This window comes from Pollachius pollachius (genome assembly GCF_949987615.1).
Source record: "Pollachius pollachius genome assembly, chromosome: 9".
Classification (NCBI taxonomy): domain Eukaryota; kingdom Metazoa; phylum Chordata; class Actinopteri; order Gadiformes; family Gadidae; genus Pollachius; species Pollachius pollachius.
In genome coordinates, this window is record NC_136942.1 from 7,058,437 (window position 1) to 7,080,171 (window position 21,735).

The 21,735-nt window shown below is 46.3% G+C and overlaps 1 protein-coding gene across 3 annotated transcripts in view; it reads right to left on the reverse strand.

Annotated features, from left to right (window-relative positions):
* cntn1a (contactin 1a) overlaps nucleotides 1-21,735 on the reverse strand; it is a 67,577-nt gene that overhangs the window by 8,446 nt on the left and 37,396 nt on the right. For all 3 annotated transcript variants that reach the window (XM_079744083.1, XM_079744084.1, XM_079744085.1), the window contains exons 4-17: nucleotides 19,507-19,627; nucleotides 16,932-17,107; nucleotides 14,773-14,868; nucleotides 13,612-13,818; nucleotides 10,840-10,939; nucleotides 10,185-10,366; nucleotides 9,691-9,815; nucleotides 8,598-8,715; nucleotides 8,034-8,181; nucleotides 5,950-6,077; nucleotides 4,529-4,701; nucleotides 3,331-3,454; nucleotides 1,289-1,447; nucleotides 812-961 (exon numbers count right to left, since the gene is read on the reverse strand). In XM_079744083.1, the coding sequence (XP_079600209.1) occupies nucleotides 812-961; nucleotides 1,289-1,447; nucleotides 3,331-3,454; nucleotides 4,529-4,701; nucleotides 5,950-6,077; nucleotides 8,034-8,181; nucleotides 8,598-8,715; nucleotides 9,691-9,815; nucleotides 10,185-10,366; nucleotides 10,840-10,939; nucleotides 13,612-13,818; nucleotides 14,773-14,868; nucleotides 16,932-17,107; nucleotides 19,507-19,627 (2,007 nt within the window). The remainder of the gene's footprint in view (nucleotides 1-811; nucleotides 962-1,288; nucleotides 1,448-3,330; nucleotides 3,455-4,528; nucleotides 4,702-5,949; nucleotides 6,078-8,033; nucleotides 8,182-8,597; nucleotides 8,716-9,690; nucleotides 9,816-10,184; nucleotides 10,367-10,839; nucleotides 10,940-13,611; nucleotides 13,819-14,772; nucleotides 14,869-16,931; nucleotides 17,108-19,506; nucleotides 19,628-21,735) is intronic.

The following is a 21,735-nucleotide window of genomic DNA, read 5'->3' on the forward strand; positions in this document are numbered from 1 at the left end:
AAAGCCAAGCCACAGCTGGCCTATTTGTACCCCTGAGCTTGGCCCCGTCACTGAAACGTCTGCATGTAAATACATATCTTTGAATATCTGGGTCCCGAGGGCTGCCAAGTGCAACACCTTCAATTCTCTCAAAGATAGGCGGGGGGGGGGGGGAGAGAGAGAGAGAGAGAGAGAAAGACAAAGAGAGAGGGAGAGAGAGGGGGGGGGGGGGTGGTTACGAACGCTCTCTCTGACCGTACGCCAGGGCCAACATCCATGTTTACAGAGAGCCTAATGTCGGCCTGCGATTTCCATTTTGTAATCGAGTTTGGGTGTACGGTTTCACCATACGTGCTCATTTGTGGAGGTTGCTGCGGTTTCACTTTTGGCACCGTGGGTCCGCAAGGCACTGTGACATTTCTGCTGACTCATGGCCGGCAGAAATGCCGCGATGTAGGTAGAATAAGAGGGGGGACTTCATTAAACGGTGAAAAGCAACGGAAAGGCCAAAAAAGGACAAAAGCGTTGGCTGAAGGACAAAGTATTTTGTCCTTCAGCCAACGCTTTTATCCAAAGCAACTTCCAGTAAGTTCAGACACAGGTCATTCAGGTTGCGTTTTGTGTGTGTGCAAGACGGTCCGCAGATGAGGCTTTGGACATTCACTCGAACGCACTCCCGCTCCGGGTCGAAAACACACCGAAGCCGCCACGATAGACTACGGTACACTACTCTGCTCCGCACCAACTCTAGCCAAAACACAACCAGTCCCGACACTGCACTACGGTACACCATCCACCCCGTGCTGTTTGAAGCACCGGGTCAGGGCCTTACATGATGCCAACGTGGTCACGTTCAACAGGGGGGCGCTGGGCTCCCCGTTGCCCAGGGTGTTTGTGGCCATCACCCTGAAGTCATACTGCGTCCAGGGGGACAGGTCAACCACCGTGGCCGTCTCTGCGTTCCCTTCCACGTCCACAGGGGCTACGGGGGGGGGGGGGGGGAAAGTTGGTGTTTTTATTATTCTTGCCATGGCAACTTTGTGCGTGAAATGACAAGGCACAACGACAACGGCAGACATGCGCGTGCCTTCCGAGCTGTTCCCCGCAATAAGCCCAGAGAGAAAATCCATATATGTTATTTATTTTTCATATTTTAGGCGGCTGTACCGAAATACATTTTCTGTCCGTCTGTGTGTCTTTCAACATCGAGCCGGCATCAATGTGACTCAGCGCTAACTGCCCCGCCAACCAAAGCTAGCTTAGCTTCAAACAGTTCATTCGGAGGAGGGAGCGAGTGAGGGCCGCCCACCTGTCGGGGCGTCCCTCCACTCGGGGGAGAAGGCGTCCCGGTACTGGATGGTGTACTTGGAGATGGGGCTGTGGTTGTCCACGCCGCGGCTCCACTGCAGAGCCACACTCTTCTCCTTCAGGCTGACCGCCTTCAGGCCGATTGGGGGCCCTGGGGAACCTGAGGAGGGAAGGAACCATGAGGACCACGAAACCGACACTGACCTCAACTCCTAAACACACTTTATTAAGTGCTTTATTAGGAGCAGATTTGATTTATTTACACAGCAGACGTCATCTCAATTGAATATTCGTCTCCACTACTGCAGGACAGGTTTTTACAGTATTGTAGCATGGAGATGATTGGCCGACATTGAACGAGGAACAAGGCATGGGCTCCTGAGCAGAGCTTTACTTGGGTCGTTCCCGGTCCTACTGTTTGGAGCATAAACACAGCCTAATAGAAAAACCAGATTGCGTCATGGTTTGCCTGCAGAAGCCACAGCCCCGGAAATTGTCCGGGATTTATGTTTTCGTGTCTGTCACAGAACAGGAGCCGGGGAGCTCAGGCGCTGGATAAATCTCACAGCTTTCCATGACCTCTTTGAAGGAGGCTCTAAAGCCAAGACCCAAAGACCCAAATAGGGCTCGGAGCAGAATTGTGAGTCAGGAACTTCTGTTCTGGTTACAGGTCAGTATCTTATTATAATCTGGTTGTGCAGCTGTTGCACAAACATATGGAACAACATATTTATGTACAGCAAAAAATAGGCTTTAGCGTTTTTCTGGCCTAGGTTATGTATTATGGTGCATAAGCCCTGGAAGGACTTCTGATGAATGGAATATTGGCAGTGCACAACAGATAAACACAGTAAACAGGAAGCCATTTGCACACACTTGCGTACACAAGTGCGTGCGTACATAAACATGTGTGCACCAGACTAATAATGTGTGCACCAGATGAGACTGTAAGAATGACGTTACAATCAGTCACAGTGCGCCTAAACACATACACACAACACCCACCTCCGACACCGACACACAGACACACACACACAGACACACAGACACAATGCATGTGCACAGCGGGCATAAGAAAACAACTGCTCTCTGTAGGGCAAATCCCTCTTAATGACACACTACAGGTGCAGAGCTGTGGTTTTACCCCCCACTGATCTCGCCTGACGGGTCTGTTTCCTCATAAATGGTTGTCTTTCATCTCCCCATCTCCCTCTCTCCCTCTTTCCCTTTCTCTCTCACTCTCACTCTCTCTCTCTCTGTCTGTACCCCTCACTCTCTCTCTCTCTCTCCGTCTTTCCCTATGTCTGTTCCCCTCACTCTCTCTCTGACTCCCCCAGTCACTCACTCTCCCTCCCTCCCTCTCCCTCTCTCTCTCCCTCTCTCACATTCTCTCTCTCTGACTGACTGACTGCTGGCATTCAGTGCTGCCATTAGGCCCGGCTCGGGGTTCTGTATTTAGTTCAAGTCCTGGGAACACGTCTACAGCCTGGCGACACCTGGCTGTCTGTCAGCCCCTTGTCCGTGAGGCGGCAGCACGCGCCAGCACAGGAGGAGTTTGGATCGCTGGCCACCGGATTAAAAGTACGGCTCTTAGGCCAGCTGCCTGAAGGGGCCCTTTGTCTACTCTAGATAACACTACAGTAGGTTTTTTTTTAATGTATTTGTAGCCCATAGCCAGGCCATTTCTCTCACTCAAACAGTCTCTCTTCTCTCTCCATGAAGATGATCCTCCGGGCGTAGCACAGAGCGTAACACCCGTGAAGCACTATGGCACCAGTGTCCTTGCTCGCTTTCTACATGTTCATATCAGTCGGGTTGCAGGGTCAAGAGCCGCGACGAGAAAGCAGTAGTGAAGGACGGACAGTGTTTGACTAGTGTACTTGTTGTGTTTTGCTGTCGTTTATCATTTTGTTGTCATTTATTGATCTGTGTGTGTGTGTGTGTGTGTGTGTGTGTGTGTGTGTGTGTGTGTGTGTGTGTGTGTGTGTATGTATGTATATGTGTATGTATGTGTTTGTGTACGTGTGCCCAATGGTGACTCACCCCTGACGACCAGCTGGGCCGAGGCGGTGACGTTGTCCACGGTGGTCTCGGCCATGCACGTGTATCTCCCAGCATGCTTCAGCTGCGTGTCCTTGATGAGCAGCCCCCCGTTGGAGCTGCCGTTCTGTAAAAAAGAACAACGCAGATCAGTCTCAGCCACCAAACATATGGAAGTCTGCATCGGATTCAACCATTTAACATTTACATGTAGGGCATTTAGCAGACGCTTTTATCCGAAGTGACTTACAATATGTACGTTCGTCCGAAGAATGAGAAGCAACGATTTATCGAAGTCGAAACAGAAAGGATGTTCATAGAACCAAGTGCCAAGTACCAACAATCGCTGTTAACCCATTCCCAGTACATAACAAAGATAGCTAGGATAAGGTGCTACATAATGCTAAGTACTATTTTTAAGTGCAAGGACGTACAAGATACAGCGGGTATCAGGCCCATGAAATTCGGATGTGGACCCTCCAATGAGACTGCAACTGGAAAAAACATATTTCTATGGCCTAAGGCTCAGGGGATACGTCTTTAAAGGAGATGTCTTGTAATCAGATGTAATACCGAGGGTAGCAGGGCATGTTGAAGGCAGCCAAACCAAGGTCTTACTCTCATGGCTTCGTTGGACAGTCTTTCGTTATCTAATCATCTGGTTTATGATCTATATCATCGTGAGCTGCAACATGACGTCCTAGATCACTCGTACAGTGTCTCCCATCTAAGGTGCCTTCTCATTCACATGACCCAAAAGATAACTCATTGGTCAGAATTATGACATGGTGTGATTTATGATGGTATTTGACCACTGGATAAAGTGGTAAAGCAGAAAAGCTAATGGTTAGCCATTATAAGAATGTACAAAAAAAATACACAATATCTGCAATGGTTTTATTAGCTTTGTCCGTTGTCCACATTTCTATTCTAAGCTTGGCATGTTACTTTATGTTAAAAAAATTATCTAAAGATCTCTGCTTTTCCCATTTCCCATACAAAATGACCACAGACACAACCCCAAATATTCATAATTGTATAATTTGACCTGGAAGGCCCTCAGACCCAAGCTGCAGCGTTGTTCCACATTATTCTGTGGTCGGGGTCAAAGTAAACTGTCAAGTGAAAATCTTTCACAGTCCATTGTAAAAACTAATATAAAACCCCCACCAAAAAACGCCTGACCACAGTGACAGCTCACCGAGGTGCGTTCAAAATGCCGGCTGTCCTCCGATAGGTCGATGACTCGGCCGTTCAGGGACCAGACGAAGGCGATCTCCAATGAGGTGTCGTGGGACGCGGCGCACTGCATGCGTGTGCCCTCCCCCACCGTGACGTCAGCGTTGGAGGGAGCCAAGGTGATCTTGGTTTGGTCTGCGGACACACACAGGAACCAGAGAGGGGGGAGGGGGTGGAAGATCAGAAAGGAGGCCAATAAATACACTGCAATTATTTCCAAATGGAAGAGAAAATGGTTATTGTGCTGTGTCTGTGTAGGCTTTAATAGCATGGATAGGAGGATTTGGACACACGTAATGTGCACTTATGGCCAGAAGAGGGCAGAGTGGAGCCATAAATCCAGGTCCGTTCCTAGACGCTACGGTCCAAGGTACATATATAAATCTGAATAGCAAAACATGACAGCATTTCACACTTAAAACCCCAATCCCTTAAACATTCTGTCATCTTCTATTAACCAAGGTGTAATTAATGTCCATTTTTAATCTAAAGATTCTGGCACAAGGACCAAATTGTCAACTTTGCCAATTGTGCTAACCCTTTTTAGTGAATGACACTGCTCTCATAACTCGGCTATCGTTGACAGGTGAAGGTCGGGACGCTATGGCGACGCGGGCATTGACATTGGAAGCTAAGCTAACGCTATTAGCTCACACGGTAGGAGGAAGCGAGAACCAAGACCGCAATACCATTTTTTTTTATCTGCTAGCTATGTTAGAAATAGCAGGGAGGTCAAATTTATTTGCTGCTGGTGCATTCTCGATCTGGCCTAAATCAGAATAAAACAAAGTAATAACACAAATAGCAAATAAATTATAACAAAATGTAGCAACAAAAAAAAACAGACTGAATGTTAAGATAAAACTGAATGGTATTATCAGCTTGATGAGTGTATGAGTCAGACGTAAAGCTAGGGTAGGCAATTTATTTTGGAGAATGTTTTTTGGTCATCCTCGTTGAAAGTCTATTCACATCCAGACAGCAATCAATAACTCGAGTGCTCAGACAAAAAAAAAATCCGGCATCTGTTGCTATCGCAGGCCCGCAGATAAGCCTGTGATTTCATTTAATTCAGCCCGAATAAAATGATTGCATTGCCTACCTGTCTCTATTTACCCGGCTACCTGCACACACTCTGCCCATTCACTCATTGTGCACGAGTGGAGTCTCCCACATGATTAGCCAGACATATTGTCTAGCGAGCTAGTCTAGTGATTTCGGAGGCCTGAAGGGAGGGACGGGATTCTTTCAGTTGAATACTTCAAAATCAAAATCTAGCCTACTCTGGCGTGCCTCTCCGAATTGCCTAACCAAGCTTCGGTAGCAGCAGTCCATGGCCCCAACAAAGCATTAAACGCCTGATTGCTTTGACTGACAGCTGACCTGTGACGGTGAGGGATCCCGTGCTGTTGTCCTTGCCCTGGTCGTTCTCAGCGAAGCAGGTGTAACTCCCCTCGTCGTCCTGCGACACGTTCAGTATCTCCAGGGTCCCGTCCTCCCAGATCCTCAGCCTGGGGACCGGAGAACCACAATCATTAACCAAGCAACACAACACACTAGGGCTGACCAATTAATCGAATTCAAATCAAAATCGTGATGTAATATATATATATATATAAAAAAAGAAGTGATTTGTTACCGTTACTGACTGGAAATCAGTACGATTCATTTAATTTTATTTTACAATTCAATAGTTAAATAGAGACGTTTATAATATAAATTAATCTCAACACATCGGCCTGGCCTAAAGGAAAGAACAGTTTTTATGTTGACTGCTTCCAATGTTGTGTTGGTCATACTAAAGAATGATTTATTTATTTTTTTGTGAATAACACACAACATAAGGAACTTAATAAATTATAAAAATCACACATTAAATCGCAATCGCAATATTGGTCCAAATAATCGCAATTAGATTATTTCCCCAAATCGTTCAGCCCTACAACACACCCAGAACACACAAAGAGAAGGAGTATTCTGCCTTATGATATGAAATATTCAGCACACAATGATGAGGTCAAACATCTAATGTGTGAGGGCCGTGAGAATCACGGTGTGAGAGTGCCGTTTAACGCCTCTCTCCAAAAGCAAAACATTTTTAAATTTCCATCAGTAGTTTTAAATAAATGAGCATTAACAAACCACGAGTTAAACCACAGAGCACAGCCAGTCTTGTCTCCTTCATTACCATCTATTTAGTTATTCAGATCAGGCGACAAACACACGCAGTGATGAGTTCTGCCAGGGTCTCTTCCAGACAGACAGCGGCCCCTCAGAGCAGTAGGGGGCCAAATGTTGCATGGTAATTATTCTGCCTGAGCCCCCTTCTCTCCGAAAGTATCTCTGGAGCTCTTGTGTGTTGGTTCTGTGTCTGTGTGTGTGTGTCTGTGTGTGTGTCTGTGTGTGTGTGTGTTTGCGCATGTGTCTGAGTCAGTCAGTCAGTCAGTGACTGAGTGAGTGGCAAGTGTGTGTGTATATAAGTGTGCACGCACATGTCTGTGTCTGTGTGTGTTTGTTTCTGTGTGTGTGCGTGTGTGTGTTTCTGTGTGTCAGTGTGTGTGTATGCGTGTGTGCAGGCCTGCGTGTATGCGCCTGAGTTCGTCCAACTCCGTGCTTGGCATGTCAGTGTGTCTCTATCCTTGGGTTCGTCAGTAAGGACAACAAACATCCTTGAGCCTGTGTGGCTGAATGACCTCCAGAGGGCTCTTCAACTCAGGTCACAGCACTTCAATCACTGATTTGCTGCAAATTAAATATATTCAGGAGAAGGTTTGGGTTGGACATTTTGCTGAAGGTCATCTGCTGTGTCAACACCACAAGTAGACCGGGGGTATTAAAGTAGCCAAAGACAAATCCCCCAGACTTTTAATACAGTCTATGCCACAGACACTCCACTGTTGGTTCAACTAAAGATTGATCTAGTTTTCAGAACAGCTTGGTCAGCCTGAACTGTTGTTTCGGTTAAAAACAACACTGTGGAAAGCACAGTGTGCCATGAATGTATGAGCTGATGTTGTTGAGATTTTTTGAATGGTGAATTTCCGCAAATGTTACCGATACTTTAACCTTTAAAGGCTAGCTCTTAAATGGAACCAAAAAAGGCCAAAGCTTACATCGGCCTTACTGGATAAAAAGTATTTGTATTGATTGTCCGTTTTTCAAATAGGAGTCCTGCCATTGTAGAGTACTATGAACAGCCTTGTGTTTGAAGGCTACTGTATTGTGTGTCTTAAATTAGGTGTATAATGTCAACACACATAAACACACACACACACACACACAAACACAAATAATAAAATATAAAGTTCCTATCCACAGAACAGATGGACAGGGTGGAATCGAGAGATAACGTGGAAACCCCAGATTCCAATAAAAATACTTACTGCTATACCATAAACATGATCATTACTCCTGTGCATTGCCCAGCGGCACCAAGCTAAATGGGAGTTTTCTCATTAGCTGCCCACCTGGTGGAGTTATACAGCAGCTCTGTGCCTTTGCTCCAGAACAGGTGGGGCTTCGGGGCCGCCTTCGGACGACATTCGATCAGCGCCCGGCTGTTCTTGGCCGCCAGCACAGTCTTCACTGGACTGAGGTCAAACGTCGGAGCGCACACTGGGAGAAGGCAAGCAGAGATACATTCATCACAATACGCTGTAGTACGCAGAGGCCTTGTAAGAATGCGTACACGATACATATAAAAATGTACTGCGGTGCTCGCCAATATGTCTGTATGTATTAATGTACAGTATGTATGTCCAGTAGGTATGTACAGTATGCATGTATGTACAGCATGTATATATGTATGTATTTAAGTGTAGACATTAGATTTACAGGAGAGACAAATGCTTCAACATCTGTATATGAGATGACTTTAGGAATATCTGCAAGACTATATTTTTCTACCTTTGTTATTATATTTTTTAATATAAATATACATTTTTACTGCGCCTGTTTCAATGAGTGAGGGGCAGTTCATCTCTCAACAGGATGTGTTTGGCCGAGGTCTGGGCGGAGGGCGGCTGACTCACCGATCACCCGCAGCTCCGCGTTGGCGTACAGCACGCCGTGGTGGTTGTCAGCGATGCACTGGTACATGCCCGAGTCCTCCACTGTCAGCCCGCTGAACTCCATGCCTTTCTTATGGAACTGTTTTAAATGTAGAAGAAGAAGAAGAAGAAGAAGAAGAAGAAGAAGAAGAAGCTCAGCTCGCTTTCATGTATTTAAATGCATGTTTATATACATTTCATTTGATTTGTTTACACAGCTCTGAATATTTGACCTTGTATGACGCTTGCGTTTCGACAGCCAAAGCACTTGTAAAAACCATCTTCTTACAAGCAGGTTCCAATGAATGAGCCTCTTAATTATCTGAACCTCCAACACCACAACCAAAAACCTCTGGGGAGGAGCGCGACGACTGCAAAGTGAAAATGTCACCGTTGGACACGCAAGAGACGGCATTAATGCATAATGGCGCCTTCTGCAGTCAAGCTACATCAAACAACGACCTGGCCAACCCTCTTCTCAGTCCACCGCCAGCATCTGTCCCTATACTCTGGGGGTCTCCGTACTACGGAGGGGGGTTAGGCAACACACCGTACACTGGCACCCGACCAATCAGAGAGCCCAGGCGCTTTCCATCTGACACTGTGCCCTATGGGAGCCCTTGTTGCCAACAGCCTGTCAGCCGCGTACAGTGTTGTACTGTAAAGTCACGCAGAGGTCTGACCGTGGGGGTTGTCCAACGAGATCTCTGCGGTGCAGAGAACTGATTGGACAACCCCCACGGTTGGCAGATCCACATTGGATGATCCCTCTTGTGGGGCTCATCATTTAAACATGGCTCAGAAGTCGATACGATTATATATTCATTGATGCATACTTTAGCTCTGTTTTGAATTTATTACACAAATTTGACCTGAGGAAATTCCTGTGTGGTTTGTCTAAATACATAGACAATACATCAGATCTACAAATATTATGTTCTCATTTCCTACATTTTCAAGTAAAAAAAACAAAAATCACATTCAAAATTAGATTACAATTCAAGGACCCGGCAAAGATTGTGGTTATGCAGACGAGAGGATCCTATGATATTGGGGTTAGGGGAGCTGAACTGACCGGGTGGCCGTTCTTCAGCCAGCGGACGTGAGGCCTGGGTTTGCCGCTCGCCACACAGGACATGGTGTAGTTGCTGTTGATGTCCCTCTCCGTGCTGTTGATATGCTCCTGCCACTCAGGGAACGCTGCAACACACAGCGCGTCAAGGCTACTAGGTGAATGTGTGTGTGTGTGTGTGTGAATGTGCGTTGGTGTGGAAAAACAAACTGAATTTCAAGCGATGGCTGAACGATATCTGATCTTGCGAATCGAGGCTACAGATCATCGGAAATTACAATTAAATAAAGTAAATAATCCTGCAAAGGTTAAACAAACAGACTGATAAAAAAGGTGTCTTTAATTGGCTAGTGAACTTTGTGAAAGGTCTACAAACATAGTATTTCCTCGACACACAAACACACACGCACACACGCATTACACTCAGCTTTCATCCAAAGCAATTTACAAGTAAGCCCGGGAATCACAGCAGCAGAACCTGAGCAGCTCCACCCCACCTTCCACGGAGATGCGGGCGGTGTGGTGGTCCTTCCCCTTGGAGTTGCGGGCCTCGCAGGTGTAGCTCCCGGCGTCCTCAAACTGCACGTTGAACAGGTGGAGGTGGGCCCCCACCATGCTCACCTCGTGGTTCGGGGGCAGTTCGCCGTTCTCCTTCTTCCAGCGGATTTCTGGAATTGGACTGAGAGGGGGGACGGGGGAGGTGGTGATAAGCCTTTGTCATCACTGACTCGTCACAGCTTCCTCTCTTATCCAGCAGCCTTCCCCTCCCCCCCACCCCCCACTTTCATCGCTAACTCCTGTGTATGTGTGTGTGTGTGCATGGCAATAGGGTGCGCTCGTCCGTATGTATGGTAACTGAATCCCCTGTCTGACGCATACGTGATGAAAGTTTCTTAGTTCCGTTACAGGGCCAGGATAGTCTGCAGGTGGTTAGGGTGTTCCTTGGCAGGAATGTTCTCGGTTCGAACTCCCATGTCTGCCGTCTACCTGCAGACCCCAGAGCCTCCAGCTGCTCTTGAATAACCTGTATCCTTGCAAATCCCCTGTTCATCTCTTCAGATTGAAGTTTCCGCCGAGTGACTCAATACTGAGTCCAAAGTTGTCGGAGTGAGTTCAGACCTACTTATCCCCAGCCCTGACAGCGGTACGTACTTCCCCAACGCAAAGCACTCCAAGGTGATGTTCTGTCCAAGCAGGGCCGTGGTGTCTGGGAACTTCACGTTGATGTCGGCGGGGTACTTCCGGATTGGACCTGGAAGAGAGAGCGAAACAGCCGTGAGCAGATGTGAGGTGACTCACCTGGATGGCTGAGGTCAGTCAGTGGTGGTGGCGGAGTCAGGGTCATAATATACTTTAGATCTCAGGTGGGGTTTGTTGAAATTAACACAGCATGGGAACAATTTATAATCATATAAACAGGAAACACTGATTATATTGACATAACAAGAAGAAATGGGAAACGCTTTTAACGATGCAACGCTTAGTTTATCAAGAGAGCTGGTGTCTGCGCTGAGGTCAGTTTTCTTGAGAAATCTTTCCACGCTGATGCAGAAAGACACAAACAGGGACACGACACACACAGGAAGGAGCCGAATATAGATGGACACGCACGCCTGCAAAGACACGGTTCACTCCCACGATCACACAATGGCACTGCAGAGATGCGTTTAGCCAGGGGCTAGCTCTCCTGTCTGGTGAGTGTACACTGCAGTACTTAAACCACTTGAATGTACCAGAGAGACTCTTGTCTGATGCAAGACTCCATTCCTGACTCCACTACAATGACTTTGATTCCTTGCTGCTAAGATGACCCTTTCCTTGCCTGATAATGTGATTTTACAGGACCATGTATTTTACTGCACATTAGATCCAATTATTAATCAAATATTTGGCTGTGAATTGTTCCATGCATCCATGCATTGTACCCTCTGTGAAACTAATTTAGGAAATGCTTGCAACAGGTGGTGCACTCTCTGCTTGGCGGGCTCCTAAATAAACAAAACATAACAAAACAAAATCAAGTCATAGAATATGTGGTTAGCTCCCCGATAACAGCATGGAAACAGATGTGTCCTGGTTTTTTCACCCGCACTTGGAATAAAACAAACTATTTAATTAGAATCCTCAAAGGTTATTTTGCAAGGGACTTTCCCTGAAAGCTTAGCTTACCACCGGAATATGATTTGGTTCCCTCTGTGGCAAAGGGGGCTAATAGGTCAGCATAAAGTAAGACTCAACTCTATCTTTGTTATGAGCTAGCAAACCGAAATCAAGTCCAAAAGTGTGGAGGGAAAACAATATTATAGTCATAGCATTACTATATTATAACCATATTATCATATCCCTGTGGCCTAAGTGAAAACCCTATTTTTCACTATGTAGTACAGCAAGATGTTGATACAAAGAGGTAAAATAAATAAATACAGGTAATTATAACAATAAGAAGTATATCATATCATCTTTTATATCTATATATATGGGAGATAAACATCCATTGAACTATGTACGGTCGGGCTCCATAGGACTTGACACAGAGGCCAAGTGTCGCCTGATCTCCAATTACCAAACATTAGGCAGTGTTGGTTTTTTACTTGCTTCTTCTTTTCATTTTGTGTGGCATCTTTGTGTCCCTTTACTTTTGAATCATTTGGTCACGCATATTTTCGACATCTTGACTGCCTCACCACAGCAAAACTAAAGTATAAAGCACATCCGCTTTCATCATGCGGATCATCAGTCACCGATCACTTCCACAGCGCAGGCTGAGTCAGAGCGAATCTCGAGTGTGGAGCCCTTTTATCCGGCGCGGGGTCGATTTTTTCCGCCTCCGTTCTTGACACTTTCCACGTGGGATTCAATGTACCTCCGGTGTGAAGACAAGGATGCAGGGAGAGCTCAGCTTCCGATCTCGAACCGCTGCAAACTTGAGCTTCGCTGTGTTCGGGTCTTGCTACGTTTCAAACACAATCCTGGCCTTTCAGAGTTCTCGAACATTTCCAAAGTGAGTTTTTGTTAAAACTTTAACAAGGATGAATTTTCTATATCTTATTATGTGAATGGAACTATATAAATGGATCAAATGCACAACCCTGTGGTTTTAAATCCCACTTGTTAATAGAGGATTTCATTTATGGTTTCTGTGGATAGAAACCTATATTTTTGGAGGGAAAACCAGTGAGGCAAATACAAAAGATCCAAACTATAACCTGCAATTATTGTGACAAATCTGTCCTATTGGGTTTATTCTGCTAATGCCCAACATAGACATGTTATTATGTTATTATTCTAAGAAAATAAACCAACAATTTGTAATTGATGAATTGGTAGTCTGTCCATTCAAACCACTGGTTTTGAAGACGAATATGGGAATGGGGAACAGTGTTTGTTTTATGTAAGTGTAAGTGTTTGTTTTCGTCCAAATCAGAGTGTTTCCGTGTCCAACATTATGTTTACAGTAAATTCCTTCAATATATCGGATCTTAAGCAGTCACCAAAGTGGGCTAAACCACTTCCCACTCTAAACCTCTATCATAATCCAGTCAAAGGCTGAAACTGAAAGGGACTTAATATAGTAAATGTATCTATCTAACCCTAATTGATTCGCCGTCACTGTTGTCTTGTATAGAACTCAATTAGAAGTGGTAACACACAAACAGGCACGATAACATCCACTTGGACATTTAACCACTTTCATCTATTGACTTACTCATAATAGCGTCACCACAAACCAATTTCTACAATTGACCCCCAGTGAGAGTTAGTGTTCAGGGGAACACACCAACACCATTCAGCATCGTTAAATATTAAAAGAAAACAACAACACAAAGAGATCAGGGTTGGAAGAGGGGGGTGGTTTGACTAGCGTGTTCAAAATGCATCCCGTAATGGTGGGTTTTGTGGAGTATTTTGTAGAGTCATATTTACGTTCAGCCAGTGGCACCAGGGGGATGAACTTGGAGAAGACGCTCTTGGAGATGGAGGGGCTGGACACGAAGCAGGAGTAGTTTCCCGTGTCCGAGCGGTCCACCTTGGAGATGTACAGGTTGCCCGTGGTCTGGGACACGAAGCGCCGCTTGTCCAGCGGGATGAAGAAGGGGAACTCGTTCAGCATCCATCTGAACGACAGCTCGGCTAGAGGGGAGGGGAGGGGGGAGGGGACAAATGACGGGAGGCTGTCAATCACGGCGAGGGGACAGAGAGTCCGAGGCTCAGGAGGATCGGTGCACTTGGGGGGGAATCATTTTTTATTGCACGTGAATGAGAGATAGGAAGGGTTTCGAATCATTTAAAATACACATGAATGCAAGATGGGAACGGTTTATGAATCATTTTAAATACACGTGAATGAGAGTTTTGTACTTTCTCCATTCGACATTCTGAGCCAGTTTTGCGTTATTCAGAGAACTGACCTTTAAATAATACAGATGGTCTTAAAGAACATATCCAGAGGATATTCGTAGGTGGATGAGCAGAACGCAGAGAAATACCAGCAATAGGTAACCATGGTTTCAGTTTGGGGGATTTATTGTCATGGATCTGCTGTCTGAAGGGTATTAAATATTAAGTTATACTGTGTGTGTGTAGTATCCCTAATTTAATAATACAGTCCAGAGTGCTTTACTACAGCTCTGATACTGTGTAGTGAGATACCACTCACGCTGGATATATAACAAGTTATTTTTTGATATATGAAACCCAAACTAGTATGCTGCTGTGGATTATTATTTCTTAAATATCAATATTTAAATATAATAAAACATTGAGAATATCAATATACACACATAAACATATGCTGCGTACACACACAATTTAAAAATAAAGATGGCATAAAAAAAGTATCCCTCTCCCATGCTTTAGAATAACACATCTCAGGAAAAAAACAAATTGAGAAGCACACACGTAAATATTTGATGTCCTATCCAGTTATGTAACTGTTTTTGACCTTTCCATGGGGCAGTTCAGCATTGAGCCAGTAGAGGGCATGGTTTGATTGACTTTTATAGGACAAAAAATTGGTAAGGGATGCCTTCTCAATGCTTGGAAACACACAAGAAAGCCAGCAGAGTGCACTTCAATGACACATACCTGGAAAGTGAGGAGGTGGAGCACACAGCAGAACAGCTCCCTGTCCCTCCTTCACATACACCGCCTCTCTCTCCTCTGAGGAGAAGAAATCCAGATCTGGAGAGAGATAGAGAGAGAGATAGATAGAGAAACAGGGAGGGATAGAGATAGAGAAACAGAGAGAGAGAGCGAGAGAGAGAGAGAGAGAGAGAGAGAGAGAGAGAGAGATAGAGAGAGACAGAGACGGAGACAGAGAGAGAGACAGAGACAGAGAAAGAGACAGTGAGAGATAGAGAGTGAGAGACCGAGAGAGACACAGAGATAGAGAGACAGAGAGAGGGAGAGATGGAGAGACAGAGAGAGAGAATCAAAGAAACAAAGGGAATTGAAGTGTGAGTAAGTTAGTAAGTAAGCAGCCAATCAGAATTCAGTATCACCACACATTCACAAGTCACATAGGAACATCTCCATCTCCTAGTTGATATGAATTAAATAGTCTCTCATTCTGTTACGTTGCTATGCATTTGTGGATTTTTGGTTTTCCCCAGTTTGTTTTCCTCTCACTGTCCTGTATTTGTGTTTGGAGTCTGTTTTCATTTGTGGACGCTAACCAATGACAGCCAAGCTGCCTGCTCGGAAACCTCATCGGTTCCACATGTAGGGTCTCTCATGCTCTCCCACTAAAGCCTCTGAGCTTACCTTTGCTTTCCTAACCATCTGTGGTTTGTTGGCACTTTGGCCATTATTTGGTTTTTGTTTTAAAGTTTTACTCAAGTTTCGGTCATTTCTGTAGGGAGCTCATACGGGTGAGGGGCCTTTCATTGGGGGCCCAATTTGTGTCTTGTGTTTGTCGAGCAAGAACCATGGAGGTGGAGCAATTAGAAAGATATGTTTTTGAAGGTAAATCCTGTTTTTTTGGCCCAGGCTCACCCTGACATCTCTGACCAACTTCATGCTTATTAGTGTGGTTGCAAAGCAAGCCACACTATTGTCACCTTGTGTCTTATTATTTTCCTCATTCTTCCTCCCTATTTTTCGTAACCACTATTTGTTCTTATTCCAACAAATCTTTGTTTAATTGTGAAACCCCGGTGTCTGTACAGTTTGAGTCAGATTTATGCTAAGCCCCTCTATCCCCTAGACTCGAGGGTCGTAACTCTTTGCCAAAGAAATGTACCATAGGCTTTATGAAGTTGGACCCGGTGCAAAACAAGCTTCCGAAACTATGCCACATCTCCACAATGGCTACCGACGCTGTGAATATTCATGGAGGATGGGGAAGCAATATGGGCCAACTCCCTTTAAGAAAATAAGAGTCATGCATGATGCAAGAGAACACGATGGAGATGAGGAGGTAGAAAGGGAGGGAGGAAGGGGAAGCTGGAGGAATGGATCGGAGGTGAATAAGGACAGCGGCAGGGAGGGTTTTGGAATAATGAGGGAGTGCAGAGGAGGTGACATAGGAAGGAGTGAGGGATGGAGAGAGGAAGGGGAAGACAGACGGAGTGAGGGGATGATTGAGGGAACGAGGGTTGGAGGAGAAGATGGAGAGCAGAGAAGGACGGAGCTGACAAGGGGTGGAGCGGAGGGGAGGGATGGGGAATATATGGGGAGAGGGATGGGGAATATGGGGAGAGGGATGGGGAATATGGGGAGAGGGATGGGGAATATGGAGAGAGTAGGAGAGAGAGGGATGGGGAAGATGGAGAGAGTGGGAGAGAGAGGGATGGGGAAGATGGAGAGAGTGGGAGAGAGAGGGATGGGGAAGATGGAGAGAGTGGGAGAGAGAGGGATGGGGAAGATGGGGAGAGTAGGAGAGAGAGGGATGGGGAAGATGGAGAGAGTAGGAGAGAGAGGGATGGGGAAGATGGGGAGAGTAGGAGAGAGAGGGATTGGTCAGAGATGGAGGGAGAGAGAGGAGGTTGGACAGAGAGGGATGGGGAAGATAGAAGGAGAGGGAGAGAGAGGGAGGTGAAGACAGAGGGATGGGGAAGATGGAGGGAGAGGGAGAGAGAGGGAGGTGAAGACAGAGGGATGGGGAAGATGGAGGGAGAGGGAGAGAGAGGGAGGTGAAGACAGAGGGATGGGGAAGATGGAGGGAGAGGGAGAGAGAGGGAGGTGAAGACAGAGGGATGGGGAAGATGGAGGGAGGGAGAGGGAGGGGGAGAGGGATCACTCACATCCAAACTGTACAGAGGCCTGTTGACTGATGACGGTGCCGTACTCGTTGGTGGCAATGCACGAGTACTTCCCCAGGTGCTTGTCCCGGGCAGGGTTTCTGATGACCAGGTTACCTCCCACCACGCTGTAGTGGTCATCCGCCCCGACGTCGATGTCCACTCCGTCCAGCATCCATCTGGAGAAATCGAATGAAAGTCAATACATCTGTCTTTCACTGAGACGTCGTGACGACAATTGCTTTGAACAACAGGAGATAAACAGGTTAAAGAAGTGTTTACAGTCCCTGGTGTACAATTCTAAATTAAGTGTTTGATTCCCTCTGCAAGACATTTCATTTTGGAGTTCCAGCCATGCTCATGAAATGTGCCAGGTTTTGAATTGTCTAACCTAAGGGTACTTGGGCAGCAAATCAGAAGTTCCAGCAGTAAACTAATCACACCTTTTAGTATGACTATCAGGCCATTTCGACACATTTAACCTACAAAGAAAAAAATGAATGATTTTCAAAGGGCCTGTCTTCACCTGTATGAAGAATAAGCTCAGAGCGCTGGGACTTTCATCAGCACTCAGCCATTACGCAACTCTGAACACCTTTCAGCAATCGAGTGTCAAACTAAACTGCCAGGGAATCCAGAGAAAGATATCTTCCTTGAATGCTCAATGACAGGCCCGAAGGAACCCATCTTAATCTAATCTTGGTCGGGGGGTTGGGTAAAGCGCATTTAGAAGTGTTGACACCGCTGGTCAGAATAGACATGACTAATGCTTCCTGTCAACAGGCCCCACACCAACTATGATCAGACGTCCCCCCCCCCCACCACAATTTAATTCAGTGGCACCGTAACCAATTCGAATGACAAGGGGTCAGCCTCATTTACATACATTTGCATCTAAATTGAAGTGGAGTGGCACAAAATGCTTTCTAATTTACAGCAGCGGAATGAGACGGAGGACCCTCTGGCAGGTCTGTGAGTGTGGCCACCGTGCCATGTCCTGTTGACGCTTGTGTTTTGGTCGGGCTTGGCATGTGATATTTAGGCTCTTTTAACCTGTTGGTAGCTGGGAGGAAACAGAATACCTACCTTATATAATGTTATGAATATGAGTCAGGCAAAGTAGGCTGCAGAGGTGCCATAATGACGATAAAGTGAGGCAGAAACCTGTCTCCAGCCCTATTCACACTGGACTAGTTGCAATAGGAACATGGGATTTGATTTGGGTTGAGTCTAATTATAATCCTGTGTAAATGCGTTTGTGTTTATGATTTCACGAATGTGTTTGCCGAAATTTACCGACCATATTTCTGGCTGATAAATGTTGATCGATGCTGTTTGAAATGCTGTCTCATGCCCTCTCCGGCAAGATGGTTGAATGTTTTCGTTTCTCCCTCAAATGGACTTACTTCATTTTCAGTTTCACACAAACACATTCGCTAGCCCATTCCCTGTTGAGTGCGGCAGAGGTTGCGATTGATCGTTCTGACAGACTTTTGGGACGCGATTCAACCCAACCAATTTAATAACCCAACCAATTTAATAAACCGCCCGCGATGTATTTCGCTATGACGAAATACATCAAGAGAGCCAAACGTCAGAGGATTATAAAAATGGATGAACATGAATAGACAAAGTAGCTCAGGTGTGTTTAATGAACATTTACGTCTCTAATACACCGCCCGAGTGCTCTCAATTACACAGGATCCCTGAAGGCAGAACTCAGTCCAGTGTGAACGGGGCAAAACGCATAGGAGCTGACTGTGTGTAAAAAGGGGTTGGGGCTTTGAATCTCGAAAAACATATAGATTCCACTCTGCTTGCACACAAACACAGCACTCCAAAAACCCATTTACAATTTGGTGGTCCATCAAGGTTCATTCTCAGAGCACAAAGTCTACCTGCAGGCATCCTTGAGTATGATTGCCTAACCACTACCTGCTCTTTAAGGCGATGTAGGCTCAGATTTGAGGACTATTATTCAAGTGTGATATTAAGAGCAATGGCATAGCCATTCGTCAGCAATTAGTGAGTGAAATGCGCCGTGAGGAAAAGTGCTTGGAGGTGACCGTGCCGGCCTCTGCAGGAGAACATTATAGATTTCAGAGTGCTCCCAGCGCATTTCTGACCCATCAGGGCATTTCTTCTGTGATTGGTTCTGGGAATCCATCTTGCCTGCAAATCACAGGCGCATGACCCTCCAAACTTCTCAATGGCAGAGAAATGAAAGGCGGGTTGGGGCAGAGAGTGAGGGGACATTCAAGAAAAATAAGATATTCTTCCCACCTGCTTTTCCTTTGCGCTCTCTCTCCTTACAGCTCTGGGGGGGGGGGGGGTTGTGGCTTGTTGCTTCAGTTGTGGGGGTACAATTATGTTGGGGGGGCAGGGGGAAGGGAGGTTGTGCTTGGCTCGCACATGCAATAGCAAATGTCACACGCGGTGGACGCAAAATACAAAGTCTGTATTAAGCAACTACTCAGCTCGGACAAGTTCACAACCGGTGATATTGTATAAAGTTGTGTTCAGGTAAAAAAAAAAACGGAATTAACGGGAGTGTGGACGTGAGGGGGAGGTCCGTTACCTGTAGGTGGTGGACGGGCTGGCCCGGGCCCGGCAGTGCATGGTGATCCGCGCCTCGGGGGATTCCTCGGGGTAGATTGTGTTCACCGGCTGCTCCTCGAACACCGGCCCGAAGCCGTCCGCTGGGGGTAGAACCCAACAGAACCGTGAGGGAGAACCAAGAAGGAGAACCTTGAGACAGAACCGAGCGTAGAACCGTGACAGAACCGTGAGGGAGAACAGAAGGACGGAACCGAGACAGAACCGAGAGACGGAACCGTGAGACAGAACCGTGTGGGACAACAGCGGGACGGAAGCGAGACAGAACTGAAACCGAACCAAGACGGAACCGAGAGACGGAACCGTGGGACAGAACCGTGAGACAGAACCGTGAGACAGAACCGTGAGACAGAACCGAGAAAGAACCGTCAGCCAGGGAAAAAAGACCAACAAAATGAAATCCCCATGCCTGACGGGCCGTTCTGGGTCAGTAGGACGGAGAAATAAATAAATAAAAGCATAAATAAATATGTTAATGTGGAGATGTGTTCGGGGTGTTAATGGGCTGCGAGGATTGCAGGGCACAGGATGGGTATTAATGATAATGATAATTATACATTCAAGGGATAATGTGCCTTTCATTGGGACCACTCTCAAAGTGCTACTTGTATTTATCTTTTACATATTTAAATAAAGAAAAAAAACTGAACAAAACAAAATGTTTTGAAACGGTAGTTAAGAGCTGGACATAGACTAGAGACTCTTTAAAGACACCACTTCTAGTTCATTACAGCACTGGTTTGACATCGAAGTGCATACACAGAAACACACTGAATGCTCTACCCACTTCCAGCCATACCTAAACCAAGATTATGTAGATAATATATATATAAAGATGCAACCATCAGTCAAACGATTAATATATAGACCCCCGCCCTATAACATTTGCTCTGTGGATGGGTGTGTTTTCACCAGCAGCTTGCAAAACACGAATGCGTGTTTTCCTGATCATTAGCCTAGCTTCTCCCTCCCAACAGAGAAATCAAGCAAACAAGCTGATCCAAAAAATGGCGGGTGTTGGTACACACACACACACACACAATTATCTCCGGTTACTCATTAAAACAGACAGAGATCACAAGTGGAGCCATGAATAAGCCATAAACATAATGACATGGCAATGAATAAGCAATGAGCAGAAATGTACTCCAACTCTGATTATTCCCTCAGATCAAGTAGGCGTGTATGTGTTTGGGTGACTAGGTGAACCCGCTCTGTGTGTGTGTGTGTGTGTGTGTGTGTGTGTGTGTGTGTGTGTTTGTGTGTCTGAAACCCAGGAGGGTTGCCTCTGTACAGGACTGAACCCCCCCCCCCGCCCTTCCCTTATGTCACTCATAGTTTTGAAAGTATCACCTTGACAGGCTGAACTGTGATTCACATATATCCGCTACAACACACACACTCCTATTCAACCACCAGCGAGGGGAAATGAAACAAAGAAGACAAGGATTAAAACATACATATTTACTTGGCTATGACACGCTGGAACTGACACCTTATGCAAGAACAACGTATCCCTCTGACTAATCAACAGAGCACCGAGCCAATGAAATGCGACTGTGGCTCTGTGTCAGCCTGGCTGTGAAACTGGGACTCTCTCCTTCCCACCACACGACACAACCGCGCTTTGAGGGTCTCTCAGCCGCCCCCCGTTAAGAGAGTCGTCATGCCCTCGCGCTGAGGGGAGGGGATTACAGGAAAACGAAGATAGCACACAAAATAGCTCGATAACACAAAATCCAGGAACACAAAGGCCCAGAGGACAAAGAACGCAACATAAACGGGAAGACTTAAAAACAAACCCGAGAACAGCTACAACAGAGGGGCATTGCTGCCGAGGAGTATGAGCTCAAACCCAGAGGGGTGACACATGGTTGAGCTAGAGACCGCGCTGTGTGTGTGTGTGTGTGTGTGTGTGTGTGTGTGTGTGTGTGTGTGTGTGTGTGTGTGTGTGTGTGTGTGTGTGTGTGTGTGTGGGGGGGGGGGGGGGGGGGGGGGGGGGGGATACCAGGGACCGGTGGCAGGGCAGGCAGGCGTAGGTGGTAGGTAGGTGGTTTGACCCGGGGATAGGACTGCTGGTGGAGGCTCTCCACAGGCACCACAGGCACTCTCTCCCTCTCTCTCTCTCTCTCTCTCTCTCCCCGGTGCGGAGCCATGAGACAGATGGCCATGGGGAGCAGTGGAGCAGGGC